Genomic DNA, 25,697 nt, shown 5'->3' on the forward strand with positions numbered 1-25,697 from the left:
GTGTTGGTGGGTTTAAAAAGCTAACTTTTTTTAGTGTCTTCCAAGCACCTATTTTAAATATGATCTATAGTAGGTTTAAATAAATGTCAAACAAATAATAGGTACTTAGTAAACGTTGCCAAATGGCTGATTGAATGGATGGAAAAGGGTAACAGAAATGATGATTCTAGACTGCATTTTGTGGAATGTGAGGAATTTGGCAAGTGAGTTAGTAGCCTCAGAGAGATTAAGGAAATTAACCAGTGTTATAGTCCAACCAGCAACAAAGGCAGAACCAAAACATTTATCTGCTCTAGAAGCCTTTCTGTTTCAGCCAATAGCCTCCCTTTCCAAAAGGAAATGTTCTAAAGCATTTAAAATTGCTTAGTAAAGAAGAATTTCCTGATGGCGTACTGAGTGCCTAATCTATCAGAACAAGAATATTTATGAACTATCTATTATTTTTAAAATATTCCTAGCTATTTTTAATTCTGAACATCAATTCCTCCTCCCTATGAAGTAAACAATTCGATTAACTACCCACTACTCACCCTAGTTCATCCTGTCTACTGCCCGAAAATTTATTCCTTAGAATTTGCCCCCATTGGCCTTAGAGAAATGAAAAAGATTATCACAAATGGAAATGGAGTGTTTTATGTACTAGTCATCTTATTTACCCATTATCTGACTGTCAGGGAACCTTTCTTTCCTTCTATTTGGGATAGAAGGAAAAAAGGGGGAGGAGAAAGTTGTTCGTGATGAGGGTTAAGAGCAACCTAGCTCCCTGAGAGGAAGGGATGGAGATAAATCCTCTGTATTACTATAGCATGTGAATGCCATGAAATGGTGGGACCTGAATCAATAGATTGCATTTATCTCAGAGAAAAAGATGTTTGGAGTTTATATATCCAGCTCCTCTGAAAAATACCTGTGTGAAGCACTGGGCTGAGAGTATTGATTACATTAAATTTGACTATTTTACTGCTACCCTTTTGAGGAGAGTGTTGCCCCCAAAAAATATATCCAAAAAGTTTTGTCTTTCCTTTGTCCTTTGAGTGACCCACTTTTGGCACTCAGCGGGTTGGAGAAAATACTGACAAAAAAACCCCACAAAAACTTCTGTTATAGGAGCCACAAAGTAATAGTGGTCATACCACTGCTTTGGGTTTGTGCTATTTCTCACCTTCCATAAGTTCAATATGATTTTGTATACATTGATTCATTCCTCTAAAAACATACAAAATAACAAAAAGTCACTACACTTTCCATTTTAAAATGAATTGAATAAACTCGTACATATGACAGGGATTCTGAAAAAATGCATTGTTTTATATGTTCTGGGCTTAATAGGAATCAAAGTAGCATGAATATATGGCAGTGTTAACTATATGTGATACCCTAAAGGGACTTTGGTTAATTACCAAGTCTTATATTTAAGAACAGATTTTCTTAAAGTATATTCATTTGTCCCCTATTACTGAGTGTTTATTTTGGGCCAGCTATTGTTTGGATCATTAAGGTTATGATAATGAGCAAGACAGACAGCTAGTCTCTGGACTTACCTTCTTGTCAGAGGAGAAGAAAAAGATGTGGTACGTGCTGTGAAGAAAATATTACCCATGGTGGTAGAGAATGACTGCCAACTGTGTGTGTGGGGTTTGGGGGCGGAGGGGGAGTTGTTACCTTTGGTTGTGTGAGCAAGAAAGGCCTCTCAAGAGGTAACCCTTGACTTGAGACTTGATGAGAAGGAGTCACACATGTAAATTTCTGGGGGAAGAAGGAAGAGCCAACACAAAGATCTCAAAAGCCATTATGGCATTTACCTGTTGGAAGAAAAAAATAGATCCCAGTGTCTGGAGGTTAGTGAGGAAAAGAATTTATGATGCCAGGTGAAGTGGGAGAGGATGGCAAGAGTGAGATCATGGAGGGCCTTTGGGATCATTTTAAAGAGTGACTTAATTCTAAGGAAATTGGAATCCATTTGTGAATTGTAAGCAGGCCAGTGGAAGGGAGACTGATGGCCAATGTGGGGTGGTAGATAATCTGGCCTATGCTTCTATTTTCAGGGACGGGCCTTCTTAGAGATCTGTTTATTGATTCAACATTATTAGAGAATGTTTACTATGTGCCTTGCAATGTTAGGGTCTTAGCAATTAGCAACACAAGTTGCTGCTTTTATTGAGCTTCCATTCTACTAGGGCAAATACAGTAAAAAAACCGCTAAGGATCATGAATAAATACCACAGATTTATTTGATGAAGAGTGATGATGGACATTTTGTTGGGTGGAAGACATCTAGGGCTCCTTCAGGAACTCACTTCAGTTTTATTTTTGTTGTTGTTGTTGTTGTTGTTGTGATGGGTTTTTATCCCCTGATGGTCAAGAAAGCATCCTTGTTTGCCTACAATTGTTTCTGTTATCCCACGCATAGCACACAGCCTTTTCCTGAAAGCCTTATCTCAAGAAAACGCTTCATCTCCTCAAACAGTAATTCATTTACTCTTTTGATTTATTTTCTAGAGGCTCTATTTTTAAAACCTTTTCCACAGGTGTTCTGTTTATTCATCCCTTTTATTACTTTTGCTGCTCTTCTTTAGCCACACAAAAGTACAGAAGCACCCTGGAAAAAAAGGCATTAACTCAGGTATATTTTAGGCAGAATATAGCAGAGAAATTACTTTGTGATTTTTATAAGAAGCCCACAATCCTGCCTTCTTCCTTCTCTCTCCCTCTTCCTTTTCTTCCCCTCTCCCTCCCTTTCTTCCTTATTCCAAAATACTAGGTAAATATGTTCTCTTCTTTAAAAGGCTTTAGAAGTAGCTTCTTTAGAGTGAACTCTTATGTATGAGTATTTCTTTTCTTGTTAAAAAGCAGTGAGACAATGAAAAAGAAGACCTTTCCAAAGATCCTTTTAAAGAAAAATGTGTTAGCCATGGCTTCCCCTACCTGTGAACTCTAATGCTCACTATTATTGCTGCTTTTGGATTAAGTTCCATTAAGAAAGAAAATCTTTAACACTGGAAAATTATTAGGAGGAAATGGTTCTGCCTGTCCACCAGGATTTGGAAGGACTATTTTTAGCTTGCTGACTTCCCACAACTTCTGGGATTTTCATGATAAGAAGAAAGGAGCTGTATTTGGCTGCTATTTTAGTGATAAAAATACATATTTTAAAATGGATTATTTTATTAGCATTTTCCTAGAAGATGGACTCTAGACCAAAAATATTCTTCCTTGAAGATACAACCCTCAAGGATATTTCTGCCAACTGTGTTAAAGTGTTTGTAGGCTTTATAGAATATTTATGTTTCTCAAAATGGTTACTGATTTTTCTCAACTAAGAAGTAGCAGCAATTTGCTAAAAAAGGAAAATGACTTATTTTTAATCCTGAAAAATTAAAGGATTGATTTAGATTAATGTGTAGTAACAGTTCAACATTTCTGTTTCATATAGTCTTCCTTTGTTAGAAAGATTCTTTTGGAATCTTCTAGAAAGGACCTGCAGACATCCTTGCAAAGTGATTATTCAGCTTTTGCAGGAACACATATGGCAATGAAATTCTTATCACCCCCTCATGAGTGGTTCTAGCTTCTGAAGCAGTACAGTCCTTCTTTTGACATCCTGCGCAGTTAACCATGGCTGCCCTGCCCAGGTTATAAGTGTTTCTGGTGAAATGTCCTGAGGCCATTCAATTGTTTCTCATACAACAGCAGTTTGAGGCCTCTCTGCATCCCACATACCTTCCTCCTAAAATGTGTGCATAGGGCTATGTAGAAAGCTGTCATTTCAGAGTAGCATTGGACAAGGACCTCCCTCACATGAGATACTTCCATGAGACCCTATGTAATCTGATCTCTCTCTGCCTCTTCAGTCATTTTCTCCCACTCTCTTTCTCTCTTGTGTACTCCACTGTAGCCATACTGGTTTCCCTACCATATCACAAACTAGCAAAAGACATTTTTTTTTACTTCAGTTCTTTGTCCCTGTTCCCTGCCTTCAACTCTCTTTCCTCAGAAGGCATATAGTACCCTTTCTGTTGTTCTTAGCCACATTTGCCATCACCTCAGAGGGACCTGCCCTGGTCCTCTCATTCAAAATAGGTCTCCCAATAAACAACCATTCCTTATCATGCTTTGTTAGCACTTGGAACTCCCAGACATTATATTACATTTGTCTTTTCTCTGCTATATTGTAAGAGTATCACCTCTATTAATGTAAGGGTTTACTTTTGTTCACCGCTGTCTCTCCAGCACCCAGAAAAGTATTTAGTGTATAGTAGGAGCTTAGACGGTTTGGCTCAGTGGATAGAGTGCCAGCCCATGGACTGAAGGGTCCTGGGTTTGATTCCAGTGTAGAGCATGTACCTCAGTTGCAGGGTTGCAGTCCCTATCCCCAGCTCTGATCGGGGTGAGTATGGGAGGCAACCAATCAATGTGTCTCTCTCACATTGATGTTTCTCTCTCTCGGTCTCTCCCTCTCCCTTCCACTCTCTCTAAAAATCAGTGGAAAAATATCTTTTGGTGAGGATTAACAAACAACAACAAAACAAAAACAACACACAAATATTTGTGACTGTATCAATGCATTCATTGTCTACATTCAGATTGTCTGTGGACAGAGAATACAGACTAAGATTTTTTATAGCCTATTTACCAGTGCATAAAGCTATACAGTAAAGAATTATCTGACTCATGGTGAAATCAAACAGCATTTGGGCTTTCAGATGATGAAAAGTACTGTGTGTGTGTGTGTGTGTGTGTGTGTGTGTGTGTGTGCGTGTGTACCGTGAATATGTGATTTAGAGACTTGTATCCAAGTCCTCTAGATTGTAGAACCTGGAAAATGACAAAAGTGCATGAAGTAAAGGAAAGTGAGCCAGTAAGACTGCTCACTGCACATGAATTTCCAAGGATACAGTTGTTCTTGAACAATTGCAGTCCGTATATCAAAATAAGCACTTTATTGAGTAGGGTAAAAGGAGTTGCTGGTGAGACTGTAAATTCTCTCCAGAACAGATGATAACTGAGCCCTTTCGTACTGGGGGTAGGGGGGCATAAATTCCCTGAAAGTGTCTGTCATAGGGAATTGCTCTGCATTTGTCATGTCCGCCTCTTGCATCTTTCATGAATGTCATAAGAGTCTAAAGAATTGGCACTTCTTGGTGAAGATGATGGAATAGTCATTACACTTGTCTTTCCTGCTGCATGGTGCTTTTAAAGAGATCCCATTGAGATTGTAGCATGCCCTTCCAACCTTCTCTCATTTCTTGCCTCCCGAGGTATCCGGCGTCGGATCCAAGGAGCACTGTGTCATCGGCCTTACACTTGTTGAGACTGCATAGATCTGTGGGCTAAAACTTCAGTTTGCTTATTCCCTTATTGCAGAGACCTTAGATTGTGGGGTGGGGGTGGGGGGCAGAATTCCATAAAGCTCAAAATAGATTCTTTACCAGGGAGTAGAGAAATTCCAGCTGTAGCTTACATTCTATAGAGATTGATCTGTAACTTTTGCAGATATTTTCACCTTTATTTATCTCACTTCCTCGTGGACAAGGAATATTGCATCAGAAGAGGATTCCTTTACATATGATTTGTTATTTTTTGTATTCAAATATAAGGCTTTAGATTATTATGTAACTGATAAAGCATATATATGCAGAGTAAATACTGATGTAACAGAATGTAGGATATTTGAACCTTCCCCTCTTCCCCCCTGCCGCTCTCTCTACACACTTTAAACTTGCTTCATAGTGACTCTTACTACTGAAATAGTTACCTTAAGCGACAGAGTATAAACATATGAATTAAAGCTTTTAATTGATAAGGAAATATTTTTTTTAAAGTTCTACTTTAGAGAAAGCAAGAAATAATATAGAATGGGCTCTGGGCTGGAGTCAAGAGAGTTCTATAATTGGTTCTGCCACTCATCCTGTGACCTTTGACAATTTTTTTAAACTCTTTGGCCTCAATATTTGCACATATAAACAATGAGATCAGATAATGGCTCTCAAGTTCTCTTTCCAGTTCTATGCCACAGGATTTGATGTGTCCAGCATGAGACTCAGCCATCACTTGGACACAAAGAAGCACATGACATTACCATGTCTTTAAGGAACTCATATTTTAATCACATCCATGGAAACCCTAATCCCTGCTGGGCAAAAGATTCAGCACAACATGGGTGCTGGGTCTGTGTTGTCATCCTTGAATGTGAAATATGAATACTTTTGAAAATAATGGCATGATCTATGACTGTGATTTCCACATAATAAACACAAGATATATTTGTGCCCCTGTTGGTTGTGGGCTTCTCCCCCAAGTTTATGACTAGCAGGAATTCTCACTTCAAAGTAAACTTTGGAAACCTATTAAGGGACCCAGTTAACAGGGTAAAATAGGGAAATTGTATCTTTATTTGTTGTGACCAATAAGAGCACCCCTTCTGAGAAAAAGCATTCCTTTCCTACTGAAGAAGTCATACCAGTGCTGCCTCTAGGTCCCCAAACACATCAATGCAGGTAGACCCTTTGAGTCTAAAGCTGTCCCCTGGTAGGAACTTCTTTACTCCTCGTTATCCAGGCATTCTGCAGGAAGTGGGAGGGCCCATTGAAATGCCACCCTGGGCATTTCACATTCTGCTGCTCCAGCCATGCAAGTCTGATTGTCATGCTTGCTGCTGGTTTAAGAGAGATTAAAAGGAGCAAAACTGTTCTCTGAGTTTCCTGATCGGCACCGTGGCAGCCAGAGCCGGAGGAAATTGGGACAATGGAACGGGGAGTAAATCCTCGAGAGTGATGTGTATGTGATCTCTGGAAGCAGACCCAGTGTTCACATGGAGGCTTCAAATGCTAAGTCATTGCTTTGGAGAATCTTCCAGCACCCAATAAACCTACCACCTATGTGACACAATGTGAGGCAAAAGCTGAGGCTGAGAGATAAGCACAGGATATATGGCTGAATAAAGAACTTTCAATTTCCTTTACTTAGTAGATGGACAAGTATCACATTATTAAAAGAAATACCCACATCATAAAATACATCATCTAATCTGAGTGCACATGGGCAATGTCTGAATCTTTCCACATGATTGACTTAATCAGAAGGCCTAATCTAACAGAGAGAAGCACTGTATTAATTTAAATATGGCAGGTGCTATCTAAGTTTACTGCAAGAGCTAAAGACCAATTATCTTGTTATTTTTTTTCCCCATAAAATTGCATTTTCTAAAAAGAGACTGGTGTGTCTGAATATATCCATCATAACAAATCCTCAAGCTTTAATGGAAGTGACTGCTGTTTATTTGCAGAATGTCATATCTGTACTGTTGAATCATTGCTAAAGTTATCATATTAGAGCTAAGAGAGGGCCTGGGAAATTAGTTTTCATAGACTTGCAGCACGGTTTTGTGAACAAAAGGGCAAGGCCCAGTGTAGAAAGGCCTCACTCCAGGACCCAGTGATTAGAGGACAGTTTCTTAAAGCAAGGATAATGCAGTCACCTCCCACAAAGCCCAGTAGGAAGAATAAATAAGAAATTGCTGTCTGGCCACAGTGGCTCAGTGGTTGAGCGTTGACCTAGGAACCAGAAGGTCAGGGTTTGATTCCAGGTCAGGGCACATGCCTAGGTTGCAGGCTTGATCTCCTGTAGGGGGTGTGAAGAAGGGAGCTAATCAATGATTCTCATCATTGATGTTTTTATCTCCCTCCCTTGCCATTCCTCTCTAAAATCAATTATATGTATATAATTGCTGTTATCTTCGGGACCTGAGAAATAGGCATATTTTCAAGGGGTTGGGACGTGCTGAGGGAAAACAGAGAGACTGAGATGGAGGATGTGTTTGAAATATATTTAATTAGGAAACTGGGATGAGAATCACTAAACATTAGCAAAGGGAAATTATCTCGTTAAAATAATAAAGGAAGAAAAATAGAAGCTATAAATTGAGCCTTTGGAGATGATAAAAGATAAGGAAAATTAGGAGGAACTTACGTATTCAGAGGGAATCAGTTTTTAAAAGTAAACTGTAAACTAATTCCAAAATATTATATAATAATTCAAAGATGGCTTTGTTCATTAATAAGAGGTGAGGGATAAAGTTTCATTAAATGAACAATGGAAAAAATCTTTGACCACCAAGAGCTGACTTTGATCCATTTGGGTCTCTTATGTGACTCTTGGCTATAGACTATCTTTGTTTTAAGAAGAACAAAAACAATTTGGCCTAATACTCCTGGAGATTTATTTTATTTGAAGAATGGAAATGTTATATATATTAAGCAGATAAACTATGTTTTTCTATATTAGGCCTTCTAACTAAGTCAGTCATGTGAGAGATTCAGACATTGCCCATGTGCACTTGTATTGGAAGCTGTTTTTTGTTGTGGGTATTTTTTTTTTTTTTAAATTATCTGATACTTGTCCATCTACTAAGTGAAGGAAATTGGTATTCTTTATTCAGCCACACATTCTGTCTTCTTAAATCAAATTGCCCCCACCACCCCAAGTTGTACCCACTAATCAAACAAACAACCTAAGGGCTCAACAGGAGAGAATTGCTAAGTTAAAGTCCATCACCTTGTGGAATATTATGCAACCAATTAAAATAGTTGATGAAGGAGTTGATACTGATTCAGAGTTTTCAAATTTGGGCAAATAACGCAATGACTATAAGTTTTAGGGATACAATGTGTAGCATGGTAACTATAGTTAATCATACTGCATTGTTGCCAAGAGAGTAAATCTTAAAAATTCTCAATGCAAAAATAAAATTATAACTATGCGATGTGATGGATGTTGACTAAATGTATTGTGGTGACCATATATATATAATTATGTAGCCCGAGTGTTTAGAAAAGACAAAGGTGCAACTCCACAACATAGACCATTAAAACCAAGTAGTCAAAAAATAAGATTTTTCTCTGTGTCAAACTCTTGACTCATCAGTTTGACTTCACATTTTGAGTCAAGATTTCTTTTTCTCACAATTTCTTCCCCATGGTGGGAAATGTGGCCATGCAGTTGTGTATGTACCTTTCTATCAGACAGGAATTGATGGAGTGCTTTTCTGGGTCCAAGTTACATAAAAATTCAGTGAACTCCTCTGATTGGTCCAACTTGAGTTAATTTCTACACCTTAGCCAAACAAGCTGTATGTATAGAAAAAAATCACCCTGACCAGTTTGGCTCAGTGGATAGAGCGTCACCCTGTGGACTGAAGGACCCCAGGTTTGATTCCTGTCAAGGGCATGTACCTTGGTTGCAGGCACATCCCCAGTAGGGGGTGTGCAAGAGGCAGCTGATCGATGTTTCTCTCTCATCTATGTTTCTAACTCTCTATCCTTCTTCCTTCCTCTCGTTAAAAAAAAAAAAAAAAAAAAAAAAAAAAAAATATATATATATATATATATATATATATATATATATATATATATATATATATAATATATTAAAAAGAAAAGAAATCAGTTAAGGGGTTGGCAATTTTCATTCAAATCACATGATTGGAATGGGAGAAAATAGTAATTTCCATTGGAAGAAGCTTGATTTTTTTAAGCGAGGAAGGAGGATATGCAGGGCATATAGAATAATAAAGGTATCCTGCAAGTACCAAAACTTTGGGGAGTTTCTTCTCTTTAAGGTGATCACCATAGAATGGAAACACTGAACAATTTCTAGAATTCTCTACTGTGTACATGATAGTTGTTTGATCCTTTCTCCAACTCTTTGAAATGGGTAAGAGAGGTATTATTAACTTCTTTTTTTTATTTTATTTTATTTTATTTTTTTATTATTAACTTCTTAATCATGGGGAAACTGAGGCACAGTAAAGATACGTGATTGTTATAGAATAAGAGAATGGGCCACAAGAGCTAAAGTTTCTCTCTTTTGCCTAATATGTGTGTCAAAGAAGCAAGAGTCATTTCCCTTAAAAATATTAGTCCACTTTTCCAGGAAAGTCGTGTTTTATGAATTAGAGTCACAAATATACCAAAGTCATTTGCTTATAGACCCTGGGCCCTTGAAAGTGTAAAGTCTGTATATATAGATATCAGGCATTTAAATCAAAGTACCAGAAATAAGCAACTACTCTTCATTTTTTTTTTCCAGAAAATATTCAGTACTTAGAAATCCCTTGATTGCTCTTATTAGAAAAGGTATTTCAAACCTGTGAAATAAAAATAGGCAGATGAATATGCTCTGAAGCTTCCGTTAATTCTAACTATGTCCCATGAGATACATAGAAGAACTGAGTTTAAAATAAATGCTAAAAAAAGACTGATTAGTAATTATACAATGATCATTTTTATTTTCATTCATTTATAAGGACCAATGAATATATGGTCTTTGCACTTAGTTATGTCTGTAAAATAGAACATTAAATGCATTGTGTGTGTGTGTGTGTGTGTGTGTAAGAGAGAGAAAAAGAGATTGTGCAATGTGATTTAGGAAGGGAGGGGTAACATAAAACAATTTGATTAAAATGGGTGTGATTTTACTATCTGAGCCTGTCAAAAATTCACCAAAGAAAAATTATTTAGTAGTCATTGTGGTTACATTTCTTTATTTTTAAAAAATATTTTAATTGATTTTTTACATAGAGGAAGGGAGAGAGAGAGAGGGATAGAGACTTAGAAACATCGATGAGAGAGAAACATCGATCAGCCACCTCCTGCCCACTCCCCACTGGGGATGTGCCCGCAACCAAGTTACATGCCCTTGACCGGAATGGAACCTGGGACCCTTCAGTCCGCAGTCCGACGCTCTATCCACTGAGCCAAACCAGTTAGGGCGGTTACATTTCTTTTATAAGTTGGAAGCTGTGTTCTGCTCCATCATAGGAGATGTTGTGAACCCTAATAGATGGGTACTTATAAACTATTTCCACATTGAGATGAAATGACAAAAAGCTGAAATGGATTAATGGACAGGTGCTTGAATGACAGTGTGAAGATATGAAAGTGTAGGTGAGCCAAGTTTTATTGATTAACTCAACAGCACTTATTTCCTGAGCATTCATAGTGTTGATAGAGAGAAAATTAAACAGCCCTGTCCTCCAGGAGCTCATAGTAAGAAGGGCTTCAGACTTTCCTTTTGTTTGACAATAAAACAATATTTATGTTCTCAAATCTAAATACTGTGCAACTTCCTAGAATTTATTTTGTTTCGCTATGTAAGAAACTAGCTTGGATTAAAAATGAAATTAAGTGTCATTTATTTAAAAATTAAATGTATTTCAGATGCTTTCTGAAATAAATGTCATCAGAGCCCATCCTTTAGAATTCTGAGTTTTATGAGGGGGTGTAATTAATCAGAAGCCACCATTGTCTGGCCTTGCTTCATATATTTTATAGAAACCAACCTCACGTTAAAACACTGTCATTTAAATAAAATAAAGGTAAGTCTGTTCCATACCATTTCCGTATGAAGGAATAGACTTTTCATCTTGTTTCTGTCTTACCTCACTCCATCATTACCTCCACTCCCGCACAGATATACAGGTCGAGGTAAAAGGTAAGCCTATTAGGGGTACAACTTGGTATAATAAAAATAATATACATCATTGTGTTAGACATTACTGAATTAATTTTCTGATGCCATTAGATCTTGAGCAAGTCATTCTATAGTTTCCCTCGTCTTTAAAATTGGGATAGTGACTGCTTCAGGATGAATTGTATCCCCCCAAATTCATATGTTGTCATCATAACCCCCAGTACCTCAAGATGTAACTGTATTTGGAAATAGCATCTCCAATGAGGTAATTAAGTTAAAATGAGAACATTATGATGGGCTCTAATCCAATATGACTGGTGAACTTATGAAAAGAGAAAATGAGGGCACAGATGGGTATAGGGGGTAGGCCATATCAGGGCACAGGGAGAAGACAGACATTTTCAAGCCAAGCAGTGAGGCCTTAGAGAAGCGGTTCTCAACCTGTGAGTCTCGACCCCTTTGGGGGTCCAAGGACCCTTTCACAGGAGTCACCTAAGACCATCGGAAAACACATATTGAATATATAATTACATATTGTTTTGTGATTAATCACTATGTTTTAATTATGTTCAATTTGTAACAATGAAAATACATCCTGCATATCAGATATTTACATTACGATTCATAACAGTAGCAAAATTACAGTTATGAAGAAGCAACGAAAATAATTTTATGGTTGGGGGTCACCACAACATGAGGAACTGTATTAAAGGGTCGCGGCATTAGGAAGGTTGAGAACCACTGCCTTAGAGGAAACCAAGCTTGCTGACACCTTGATCTCGGGAATTCTAGCCTCCAGAAGTGCGAGGAATAAATTCTGCTGTTTAAGCCACCCAACCTGTTGTACCTTGTTATGGCAGCCCTAACAAACTAATACAACAACAATAGCTAAAGTGAAAGTTATAGGAATTTGAAATGTTATACCACATACTTTAATATAGCATTAATATACAAGGATGGGCAAAAGTAGGTTTATTTGTATGAAAAAAGACAAATAAACAAATATTTATTAGTTATAATAGTATTTATTTATATTACTTGTCTTTTTACATATGAACAACTATAAACCTACTTTTGCCCATCCCAGTATGATAAATCATCCATATAGTTAGTATGAGTGTTAATATTAGAATTAACATTAGTAGTATAAGAAGTATTGCTAACTGTTACCAAAGGCTTGTGAAAGAAATAATTGTTCCCAAGAAAAAACAATGAGCTTATGATAATTATTTTAAGCAAACGGGAATTTAAGTGTGTCCCTTCAAGCTTTATATTTAGATCAACTTCAATGTAGAAAACATCTTATTCATTATCACTAATCACCTTCTTTTTCCTAGTGGAAGAATCCTGAATCTGATGAGTAAAAATAACTTTTTGAGATGTTTTCTGCTGAAATATGTTTCTGAAAATATCATTACCTCTTAGACTCAGAAAGGGTCATGATGTGTGTGTTGCTCAGTACTCCTGAAAGTGCCCAGAATCTGTGTGTAATTTTATTTTACTCCTACTTTGGAGGAGTACCTGTGTATGTAAGGAATCCCAGCAATGAGTGGTCTGAATAGTTGGTATCAGAATTGGAAATAGCACAATTATTTAGTTCCTCTCAGATGCCCTGGAAGATCCATTCCATTCCCATCAAACAATCCCACCAAGCATATTAGCAAGAACAGGGTTTGCACACGACATATAATTATCCAAGAAGAATGTTTTTTAACGCTATTTATCACCAGAATTAAGTAACGGTGGCCTTTTAATTATATTCATATAAGAAATTGGGTTAATAGGCAGAATATTATTGGCTGTATACTTTTTTCCTCACCCACCAGCTCCTATGGAAACTTTGGCATTGGAAAAATATATAATGGTTTCATTCTGTGCACAAGTTTGAGTTCAGTATTATCAAGCAGGTTTTATACCGATTCTGTTGGGAAGTCTTTGAGTTGAAATTTTTCTTCTAGAATATTGGGATATGCTCTGAAATGTTGTCTCTGTTTTGTTGTTGGTGGTGTTGTTTCTGTCTTAGTGCTTTTTATTTTCAGTTATTCCTTCCTCCAGAGAGAAGAAATCTCCCCATGCTGAGGGAGTCCTCACCCTGCCTGAGCCTGGTTTAAGAAATGGGGCTTTACCTAATTCTTAGGCAATGTTGTCAGTTTCTCCACTACCTAAGCAGTAAATCTGATCATTTCTCTGCCAAAAATAAAGGATGTTCTTTAAAACTGACGGGATCTCTTTCTTAATGTTCGGTCCCTTCTGTTCTGCTTCATTTACGGCTACCTTATCATCAGTTTTGGTGTTTATTTTTTTAAAAATTCAGAGTAGGCAAAATAGATCACAATAAACCATCCATTCAATAAATGCACTGCAGGGCTGCTTGTAAAATCTGTATCACTTATCACCTACCTAGTACTCCCTCGTGGCTCCCTCTGTAATACAGAGGTTTAGTTGTTCACAGTTTTCCCATCTGTTATTCACCCTCCCCGCGCCCCTCCTTGTGTGCTCTTGGTCTCCAGGGATTTCTTTGGGGAAACTTCATCTTCAGTACCAGCAGGACAGCCTGCTGAGGGGAGAATAGGGCAGAGTCAAGAAAGGAAGCTCTGGTTCTACTCTTAGTATCACCACTTTTTTGTTTAATCTCTTTGAGCCTCTTCTTCCTTTCTTTCTTTCTTTCTTTCTTTCTTTCTTTCTTTCTTTCTTTCTTTCTTTCTTTCTTTCTTTCTTTCTTTCTTTCTTACTAAAACAGTAACAAATTTGCCTTTAATATGTCAATGGCATTGGGGGAAGAGGTATCAAATGAGATACCCCCAAAGAAAAAAAATTGAAAACCATTCAATGCTATGACAGTATAAGGCCCTGCTATTATAATCAGCCCAACACAATCAGGGGCTTGTGTATGTGTGTGTGGAGGGCACATAACAGAGTAAATAAATCAAGAAACTATATTCTTTAGGATATTAGCTATCATGAGATCCTTGAGCTTTATGCCTCCATTTGTTAGAAAAAATATTTGTTAGCTTGAAAGTCTTTCCATTTTGGTTTTATTAGCTATATAGTAATTGATATAAAGTAAAGATAGTTTTAATAGCAATAACTACTTACCAACATAATAAATTTTGTCATTGATAGCCCACTTATTTTTCAAAAGAATTTACCATTTTAAAGTAAAGAACACAAAAGGGATAAGGTCTATGAAAGCTTAATAAAATGGAAATAAGGAATAAGAACTTGAAATGATAAAGGAAGACAGACATATACTTAGTGTCATGATATTTTATTCTAAGTTCTTAGGCAATGTTCAGATAGCACTGGAGTAGGAGTTGGACACCTCTTTCTTATCCTAGCTTATCTTCCAGGTGGTGTGCACACTAAGAGATACTTATGTTATTACTAAATTTATTATTCTACCTGTGACACTGCCCACGAGTAAATGTTCTAGTTGTTTTTGAATTTCACACTCTAAGACTTCCTCTGGGAGATGCTTCCAACTTGTTTCATTTTCACACCACCTGAAAACTATTTCAGGGAGAGCTAATATGCTTTAAGTTTAAACACACACACACACACACACACACACACACACACACACACACACGTAGGAAACCATTATATTTACATGCTTCTCTGGAGCCATTTATCTGTAAATATTTGGTGGGGGAAATAATAAATCAATTTCAGATATATATATATATATATATATATATATATATATACACACACACATATGTATAGTTTATTTTATATCTAATATAAATCTTAAACAGGACTCTGATTCTATTCCTATTATTAATATACCCAAAAGGTAATATGATATGTATATATGGTAATAGATGTAGAAACAATGTCATAATGAGAAGGCAATGAGGGTTATAAGTCCAAACAACAAAAACAGAATTATCCAAGAGATCCTGAATAAGGAAAAGTTGAGTTGCCATTAACAATTAAATGTGATTCTGGTAAAACAAGCAGTAATATACACCACAAATTTAAGAACTATTTATTGGGAAAATGCATGTACTGGAAGACATTTTTTCCTTCATTCTTCTTTGAGAAATCATAGATCATCTACTTAATCAGCTTGTGTAAATACATGAAACCACTCCTCAGACTCTTCCATGATATCACTGGAGGCTGTTCTCCCCTTTTCTCCCCTTTGACCCCCACACACAGAGCACACGCCAAAATGTAAATATACCTCCCCATCCGCTCTATCAAAACCACCATCAGCTCCATCCCAGTAAACAGCTAGCCAATTATGAAAGCAATAAGTCAAAGTATTCTTTTGGTCCTTTTGAGACAAAAGAAGCTGTGTGCTAAATAACATGTCGTACTTGTTTACTGTTTGAAGATGGAGTGTATATACTTTATCTTGGTTAATGGTGACAGTGTGGAGATTTCATTTCTGAAAAAGTGGTGGTTGGAATTCAGAAAAGCAACCTCAGCTGCCTTAAAACTTGAAAATCCTGCAATGTTAAGTGGCCAAATGCAACTATAGTAATTTTTTCTTCAACTGAATTGACCACTTTTTTCCAGCAAGCAGGAAATTTATATGGCTGAGATTATTAATGTATGTAGTATGATTTTAGCATTGGCATATAAGCACAGAAAGAAACCAGCAATCAGAACTACTAGGCTCAGGGGAGAAAACGTGTGATGTGGCACTGCATGGCTTAGAATTGAAAATCTTTAATGGATTAAGGAAGGTTCTTACAGTTCCTGCAATGTTCCTCAAAAGTTGATTTGCAATCCACATTTAAAAATAACAAAATTAACTTTTTAATTTGGAAACGTAAACCAAAATAATTCTATGCTCCCCCTGGGACTATAGGCATTTTATATTAAAATTAAATGAAAGCTTGTATTTATATTTAAAAACCATTCAAGATAGCAAAGCTCAGTGAGGAGAACAAAATATGACAAGCTATCAGATTGAAAGTTGCAACTATTAACTTCCTCTCAAGCCAACATTGGACTTTATCACCCTTTCTAGCAAATTCAGTACCAATAATACATATTTTATTTATTTTTTTAAATATATTTTATTGAGTTTTTACAGAGAGGAAGGGAGAGATATAGAGAGTTAGAAATATCGATGGGAGAGAAACATCGATTAGCTGCCTCCTGCACATCTCCTACTGGGGATGTGCCCGCAACCCAGGTACATGCCCTTGACCGGAATCAAACCCGGGACCCTTCAGTCCGCAGGCCGACGCTCTATCCACTGAGCCAAACCGGTTTCGGCCAATAATACATATTTTAATGTTTATTTCTACAGAGCAAAATATTTTATAAGCTAAGAATTTTTTTTATCTTTACACCCTTTTTACCTGCAAAGTTAGAATTATCTAACATAGTGAAATCCTAAATTCAGAATAACAGAAGCCATTAAAATAATTTTAAGTTATTTTATATCTGCTTAGCCTAATATTGTCATTGTGAGGTTTTGTTCTTTGCTTATTTAAAAATTGAAGCCCTGGTGACCTCCTAACTGCTATATATAAGGGGTTATATAGTTATCTTTTAAAGTGTTCTTCCTTTTTATATTGAGAATTCCGGAATAGGGCAGCGGGGGAGTAATATTAGCAGAATAGAAGGTTTGTAATGTTATTTTTTTAGTAAGAAGACCAGACTACCTTTCGAAAACATGCCAGATTTGGGGGCTATGGCTTTGCTTTTGTTCCATTTTAGTCTTAGGAGAATATATGAAAAGGATGAAGTACAGTCAAGGTTGCATCATTGGGATAGTTTTTTGTGTTATATTCAGCTATGATTGGCATATGGTAAAGATAGGCTTTCAGAGGCAGGAAGGTTAAGCTGGAGACTTAAAGGAGGTGCCACTTAATTAAGTCAGATATTTGGGTCTGTGTTCCCAAACAGTGTTAACACATGAGATTGCCCATAAAACAGTTGGGAAGATCCAGTTCCTGAATTTGAAAAGGATTTGTAAACTATAAAGCATCATATATCTATCACTGTTATTAACTTTTTTAAAAAATATATTTTATTGATTTTTCACAGAGAGGAAAGGAGAGGGATAGAGAGTTAGAAATATCGATGAGAGAGAAACATCGATCAGCTGCCTCCTGCACACCTCCTGCTGGGGATGTGCCAGCAACCAACATACATGCCCTTGGCCAGAATCGAACCTGAGACCTTTCAGTCCACAGGCCAACACTCTATCCACTGAGCCAAACCGGTTAGGGCACTGTTATTAACTTTTGACTAGTTCTTTTCATAGTGACAAAATAATTTGTTTTGCCTGCATCTTTAATTCAAGGTGACACCCCATCCTTGGGGCTTTGATTGTCCTGATGGTTTTATCTGTATAGCAGAATCCACTATATGTTTAGGATAGAATAGGGTATGGTTTTATAAATTGCCACAAAATGTCACAGGCTGATTTGCATTTTTGGTGATTCTATATATTAATCACTGAATAACCTTCAGTTTTCCAAATAAAGATTAAAGGTAGCAGTGATGATATTTGTAATCATCCACAGAAAGAGAATTATTTAAATTCTGCACAGATGGAACGATACCAAGGGTAAATGACTATACACATATTTCTAATTTTAAGAAGCTTTGAAAGAGTTTGTGGATGGTGAGGAGCAAACATTATTTTGCATATGGAATTAACCATAAACTTTCCATATCACAGTCCCAAATTCTCCAGAGGCCTGAAGGGCTTTTCAGACACCATCCGCTAAAGATTGAGAAATTCATAAAAAGGAAAATGATGTTATGTTATGTGTAATATACAAACTGAGCATATTGGAACAACCAGTATAGTGACTTTTGATAAATAATAAATTAGATTTTATATGCCTCAGAATATAATGTGGCTTAGAGCTTAAAAAATGATGATACATGACATATTCTCCTATTTGTAGCCTCATAGCAATTTATTTTATTATTTAAAAATGAGCTGCAAACTCATTTCTTCTTCAAACAACATCATTCAACCCAATATCCTCTGTAAACTCAATGTGGACCAAGGCTTAAGATTTTTAGTGAATGCTAAATATATCTGAGTGCTTGTCTAATGTCGCTTTAAAATAGTTTCAAGGATTGAACCGTGTTCAGTGGGAAACATACAAGACAATCTGGTGCCAAATGGTCTTTGAACTTGGAGATAAGTAACATATGGAAGTGCCTGTTGTGGGTAACATACATACAAGCATGGAAATTGCAATCATGTAGTCTATTCTGGCTACAAAACTTAAATGCTTTTCCCCAAATTCAGATTCAAAAACTTGTTTTATAAAAACAGATGTTTTCAGTTTCTGAGATGCTAATGATGTATTTTCTTTCCTGCTTGCTTTCTAAGTATGTTTAAATTAATATCTTCTTACAAACCCATGGGTTTGTAACTAGCAATAGCAAAACACAAATAATAATAGGAAATAATAGGAAATACACTGATAAACCCACTAGTCATAATTGACAACACCACTTCTCGTTATACTGAGATTTGTTTTCTGTCTCCTTTATCTCCTTTTGGAAAAGGAGGTGGAAACTGTTATATCATAGCAGATAAACACCACTGCTACGGGAAAATACTAAAGTTAATTTTTCAGAGGCCTCTGGGATTAATTTTTATCATCTGTTAAATAGCAACAATACAGTGAGATCAGCAAACACTTTTAGTCACATAGTTGGTTTCCTGAGGTGCCAGCTTTCTTCTCTGTGGGTGGTAGAGGTCCACGCACGAAAAGAATGATGGCTTTGGACCCTCTGGGTTTTCCCTCAGTTTCCTGAGGTGTCTCTGGAAAGGCTTCCAGCCCCACTGACTAGAATACCCAGATTGCTGAGAGATGCGGCACTCCTTTTCTGTCTGGTGTCTGTCGTGACAAAGATGGGAAATTAATCCTGCTCTTGAGGAGGACAGAAAAGTTGGTTGTCACACGTCCCCAAGCTCTCAGACACAGCATACCAATTGCCCTCCGTCCTGTGGCAGCAGGAACTGAAGATGTTCGGAATGTTGCTCCCTGACATCTGCTCTGTTATTAATTTGTTTTGCCTGCATCTTTAATTCAAGGTGACAGCCCACCGTTGGAGGTTTTGGATGTCATCCCTCCTGGGCACCAAATCCTGGTACTTGGGGGTGTGTCCCCTCCACAGCTGTCTGCAGAGGCTCAACTGTGTGTCCACATCTGGCAACACATGATTGGCTGCCCTGATGACTCCCCCTCTCCTTGCTTTTGCAGCTGGCGCAACCTACATCTTTGGGAAGAGCGGAGGCCTCATTCTCTACACCTGGCCAGCCAACGACAGGCCCAGCACGCGCTCGGACCGCCTGGCCGTGGGCTTCAGCACCACTGTGAAGGATGGCATCCTGGTTCGCATTGACAGCGCTCCTGGCCTCGGAGACTTCCTCCAGCTTCACATAGTGAGTGCCGGGCCTTCGTCTGAATTTTCTTGTCCTCCTGGTGGGCTGAGTTGGGGAGCCAGATAAACGCAGCAGAAATTATAGTTAGACACAGCAAAGAGACATGTGCCTATAAAAATCCCCTATGTGGGTGTTGGTATTCTATCCAAGGGATGGTTTCTGCGTTTAGTCTCATTCTCTTCTCAGAACCATGATTGCCCTAGTGTGCCTCAGGGATACAAATTTTAAAACTCTTCCCATTTTGACTCCCTCCCTAACTGTGTGGTTTGGCATCTCAGGAAACTTTCAGCAGATGGCTCAGGTGTAAAAAGAATAGATTTTTACCTGGTGTGGTTCTTCTTAACCTGGTACAAGTAGCAATGCCAATTTGAATGTTCATGATCTCCTAGGGTGGAGGGCCAGCAAAGTTTTTTGTATATTTTTATAAAGAGCCGGCTAGTAAATATTTTGGCCTTTGGGGGTCATATAGCTATGTAATGGCAAAGCAGCTGTAGGCACGATAGTTTTTAAAAGTGTATGTGACTTCTCCAATACAAATTGTATTTATTAAGACAGACGGCTGGCTGTACTTTGGTGACCCTGCTCTAGGCTGCAAACTTCCTCTTGGAGATATATAGAGTGTATGATAAAAACTGAGGCCAGAGTGGGTGGGGCCGAAAGAAAACAGCACAGTGACCAAGAATTGGTGTATTCATGTGTATTGTGCATTCAACATTTTGCTTGTGTATATAAGCCCAATAGGACTGCACCCTCAGTCATTGCAGATCATTAAGAACACAGTGCAATTTTAAGAAATTAAAATGATTTGGAGGAAAAATTACTTCGTTATGAGGGTAGAAAATATTTTTATAGCAACAATTAACCCATTTTATCACCTGTGCAGTATGCAGTTAAGAAAGTAGGCTAACGGAGGATATGATTCTCATCCATAAGTACCCAGAGTGCAGCCACCAAGAGCACAGAGAGGAATTGTTCTCATTAGTTAGCAGTGACAAGGCTAGAAAAAATGGATTTAATTTGGAGCAATAAGAATCTGGTTTAAATAGCGGGGAGGGGGTGCAGTTAAGAGGAAAGATCAACTGGGGATTAGCACCAACCTCCAAAAAGGAGGAAAAGAAACATTTTCTAGGGCTCTTTGCATGCAAACTTTGTGAATGTACTGGTTCTCTGGGGAAATCAGAGGGTAGGATTTCACTGTTGGTTTCCCAATAGAGGTGGCTACCTGGCTGATACCATAGCATCAAGCTCAGCCCTTGAGGCAGGGCCCATCTCCGGCCCCTGCTCTTCTAACATTCTTAGAAATAGGAGCATCTTGAAGGCTAAAGCTTGAGCTAGAAGCCTGTCTGGTCTCTGGAGCCAGAATAGGGCAAGACTCTGTATAGAAGTTCAGGGAGGGGCCGGTTAGAAATGATGACCTTGCCTCTCCAGCATGGCTCAGTGGTTGAGGATCAACTAATGAACCAAAATGTCATGATTCAATTTCTGGTCAGGGCACATGCCCAGGTTGCAGACTCAATCCCCAGTGGGAGATGTACATGAAGCAGGTGATTGATGATTCTCTCTCATCATTGACGTTTCCATCTCTCTCTCTCTGAAATATATATATATATATATATATATATATATATATATATTTCACCTTCAAAATGTGCAAGAGGGGTCTTGAATTTGCTGTGGAATTCTAATGCTTTCTTAGATGCTTCAGAAACCATATGATACTATGAGCCTGAGCTAAAGCATGTTAAAAAGCCATGCCAAGGAGCACAGATAGAGGCAGCCATGGTTAAGAGGGTTTATCTTTATTTGGCCTATAAGAAACACCATAATTTACAAAACTCGGTGAGATTTATGCTGCGTATAACTTAATGACTATTTCATGGCAGCAATAACTAGGCGATTATTACCAGCTCACTTGCATTTTCCTGGAGATTTATCTTCCTTTCTTGTTCAGTGTGACTTACTAAGAAAAATATGACTTGGCACAACCATGAGCATCTTTTTTGAAAGAGATAATGGGCTACCAGTTAGTCCATTTCTCCCATGTGTTTTGTAGAGTATCCTCACTTTTAAGAGAAATGTTTTCTTATTTGAAAGTTGACTTGCAATGGGCACTGTTTTTATAAAATGGATGTGAGGATTTGGGGAACTTCCAGGAGGATGCATACATTCCATTTTAACATTTTACAAGCAAAAATACAAGAAATTGCACTTCAAAATGTATAGTACCCACTTGGGTACTATGGACTTATTCCAGTGATGCTGCCATTGCTTAAACATTCTAGAAAATCCAAACAGATTGTCTGTGCTTCAGAGCTTGGGGTAGAAAAGGATATCATTTGATACATTTTAGAGAAAAGGAAAAGAAACCCCATGATATGGAGAAACCAATTTGTTCTGGAATGAACCTGCAATGTTGGTGACTATCTTGAGCATGGGGCTGCTTTTTTGGTCTAGTAAGTTTAAACAATTTTTTAATTTACTAATGGATTATCTCTGGTGTCTATCAGAGATTAAAAATGGTGCATGACTGTATTCCAATGAAAAGTTTTGTATAAAAATTAGGCTGTAGGCACTACTTGTGTGACCTCTGCCTCTGGCTGCAAACTTCCTCGTGAAGATGTGAAGAATGTGTGATACACACTGAGTCCAGAGTGGGTGGGACAAGGAATCCAAGTAGAAGATCAAAAGACTTGATCACAAAATCAGGGTCTTGTGTTGGACATTTATATAGATGCATCAGGGAAGTGAAGCCATAAATACATACCAGGATAATTTATATGACTTTTACAATCTGTAAAAGGTAGATTTGTTTATTGAACACACGTTTGTTTCCTTGCACTAAAGAAAATTACTCCAAAGGAAAAAAGGTAATGGCATTAATGAAAGCAGAAAGGGTTGGGCAGGAGATGAAAGGTACAATCCTCCCTTGCAGTTTGCCTAGGAGGATAGAAACCCAGTGGTAGGGAGAGAAAAAATGATGGTAGGTATGAAGAGGAGATGAAAGCGGGGCAGATCACAGGGACAGGGGAGAAGAGAAAGTGGGCCTGGGGGAGAGAGGACAGACTGTCTACAGATGTGCTCAGCAGGGGGTCACATGTGGACAAAGTTGCATTTTTCCAGTGTGGGTCTTAGGTGTGGAAACAACCAGGAGTACTTTGGTGTGATTTCTGATTGATTGTAAAGCCAGTAAGTTGCTCAAAAACAAAGTATTGCAAGCAATTCCTGCAGTGCTTTGAGTGGCAGTAACAGTGTCATTGGAATAAGCCCTGGTTACCCCAAGTTAGCTCATTTGGAGGAAGAGAAAATGCTGTTCCAGGGACACCAGGGAGTCTGACCTTGAGCTGAGCTCCCATTCCTGAAGAGACCTGCCTGTCCTGGAGCCCCCTAAGCAGGAATGGCAAATGGGCTTCCCCTTGCCTGGCAGCTCTCAGTGCTTCTCTCTCTCACTCCAAGCTTTGCAAAGGTCCATAAGGGCAGCCAGCACATCCAGCAGGTAGGAGCTGTGGCTTCCACTAGCCATGTCTAAAACCTGTGCAGAAATGGGGCTTTGGGGATAGATGTAGGCTGTCCATCTATTATACTTGGTCTATACACACCATCCTCCCTTTCACACTTGAACTTTCTTCTTTCTTTTCCTTTGTCACCCTGAAATCCCCACTCATTAAAGGCTCTTTAGGAAAATAGATATTTTGTTAAATTCATATTCCACTGTAGGTCCTTGAATCATTTACTGATTAAAGCATTCAGTCTTATTCTATGATCCTTCTCACACAAGGCTAAGGCCTGCAGCTCTCACAGAATTTGAGGTTTGTTTGTTTAACCCTTTTTATGCCATAAGTGTCTATAGATGCAATTAAATTCAAAATATCATAGCATGTGGGGATGGTATCCTTTTTGGACACATGGCAGTTAACTGGTTAAAAGATTAGAGAAGGCCAAGAGATCAAATAATTTAGATATGGTTCACTTCAAATTAGTTTACATTTCTTCGATTTTGGTTCAGATTTCCTTGATGCACTATTTTCTGTGTCAGCAATAATACTAATGAAATTACTGATAAAATATGTTTGGCAAAGGCACAATGATGTTTTTTGAAATATGTGTGCATGAACTGAAATTATGTGGGAGGGAGGAGAGTACCTTAAAGCAGAGGGATGGGATTTTAAAAATATTTGTACTTCAAATATAAGTTTTCTGCATTGAAATCTATTGTTGATAAATTAACCAGCTCATTATTTGGAGAGCAGCTGCTATTACTTGCAAGTGACATCTACCCACTGACTCCTATCGAGGCTCTATGGCAGGGGTGGGCAAACTTTTTGACTCGAGGGCCACAATGGGTGCTTAAACCAGACCGGAGGGCCGGAACAAAAGCATGGATGGAGTGTTTGTGTGAACTAATATAAATTCAAAGTAAACATCATTACATAAAAGGGTACGGTCTTTTTTTTTATTATTATTTTTATTCATTTCAAACGGGCCGGATCCGGCCCGCGGGCCGTAGTTTGCCCACGGCTGCTATGGGGTGTGTCATGTTAAACTCACTTTCATTCATACAATAGGGAAAAAAGTTGAATAGGACCAGAGGAAGGATTACCATGAAGCATCTGCAATCACTGTCATGAATCTCTCAACAACCTCCCTTCACCACTTACAGAAGAGAAGGTCGAGGAGAACTGGACATCATTAGCTCTTTTATATATAGTTACTGTGGAGTGTAAAAATGAAACCCTATTAATTTCTTTCTCCCTGTGTGTAATTTAGAGTAAATCCTCTTGAATTCATTTTTTAAATTATGAGCCTTTCAGAAGAGTGACAATTTATGGGTCAGTGCACCTGTTTTGTTTGATCAGAATCTCTAACCTTCCCCAATGGTTTCCCTTTGGAATTACAATGTAGATACTTACATAAAACAAGGTAGGAGGACACCAAGGATGCTGTCCAGCCTGACCACCCTTTCATAATGGCAAAGTGTTCTCCTTCCAAAACTGCACTCACTCCCCCCAAAAAGGCTAGTAGTATCCTCTCAAGGTCATGTTCAGGGAAATCGGAAATGTATTAAGTTTGTTTGGCATAATATTGTTTTTCCATAATTTATAGCATTTGAAGAGCCTCCTGGAGAACAAGGGGAGCAGAGCTGAAAATGATAAATGGTCTGTTTGTCACATCTGTTGCATCTGTAAATAGTTGTCCTGGAAGCTTCATTGGGCCATCTCTGTGGAGTCTATTTATAGGGAACCATCACCACCTGTGGGATTCCTCCTCGGTGAGCTGAGGTGGCTGGTAGCTTAGATTCAGCTCTCCGTTCGGCCAGGGACAGACTGGGTTTGATTCAGGGACTGGATTTTGAGGTTTATGTGGAAGAATAAAGAGGAATGTTGGTATTTCTGAGGTTAGTGAAGCAAATAAAGAGGGAAAGGACAGGAAAACCACAAAGGTGACCAACAGACACAATTTCCTTTTTCCACCATGTGCTGCACACTGCATGTTGGCTCTGTGTCTCTTTCCCGTATTTTGTTCTCAGTGAAAACACCTCTTTGAGTTTTCTGGGCTTAGGAGCTTTTACAGATCACTAGGCCCTTCTGCAGAGAGGGCCTGCTGGGGATTCCATCTGCAGCTCCCAGCTTAGCCCTCAGTCCCAGCAGAGTTGGAGGCGAAGGTAGGAGAAGGCAGTGGAAGTGAGAATTCCATGAAGATACTGCTTGTTAAAACTGGACCCAAGGCAGCTGCCTGCATGGGGCTTGGTGTGTTTCTCAGGTCTCTATTATTCCCAAGATATTTCTATCTAACTCTGTTTACTTTTATTCCACACTTGGTTTTGAGAGGCAATGTGCTATAGTGGGAA

General features: G+C 38.2%; 1 protein-coding gene across 8 annotated transcripts in view; it reads left to right on the forward strand.

Moving 5' to 3' along the window:
* Positions 1-25,697, forward strand: part of NRXN3 (neurexin 3) — a 1,487,454-nt gene that overhangs the window by 1,096,445 nt on the left and 365,312 nt on the right. For all 8 annotated transcript variants that reach the window (XM_036314379.1, XM_036314362.1, XM_036314372.1 and 5 more), the window contains one exon: positions 19,671-19,852. In XM_036314379.1, coding sequence (XP_036170272.1) covers positions 19,671-19,852 — 182 coding nt within the window. The remainder of the gene's footprint in view (positions 1-19,670; positions 19,853-25,697) is intronic.

Source organism: Myotis myotis, unplaced genomic scaffold (assembly GCF_014108235.1).
Source record: "Myotis myotis isolate mMyoMyo1 unplaced genomic scaffold, mMyoMyo1.p scaffold_m19_p_1, whole genome shotgun sequence".
Lineage (NCBI taxonomy): Eukaryota > Metazoa > Chordata > Mammalia > Chiroptera > Vespertilionidae > Myotis > Myotis myotis.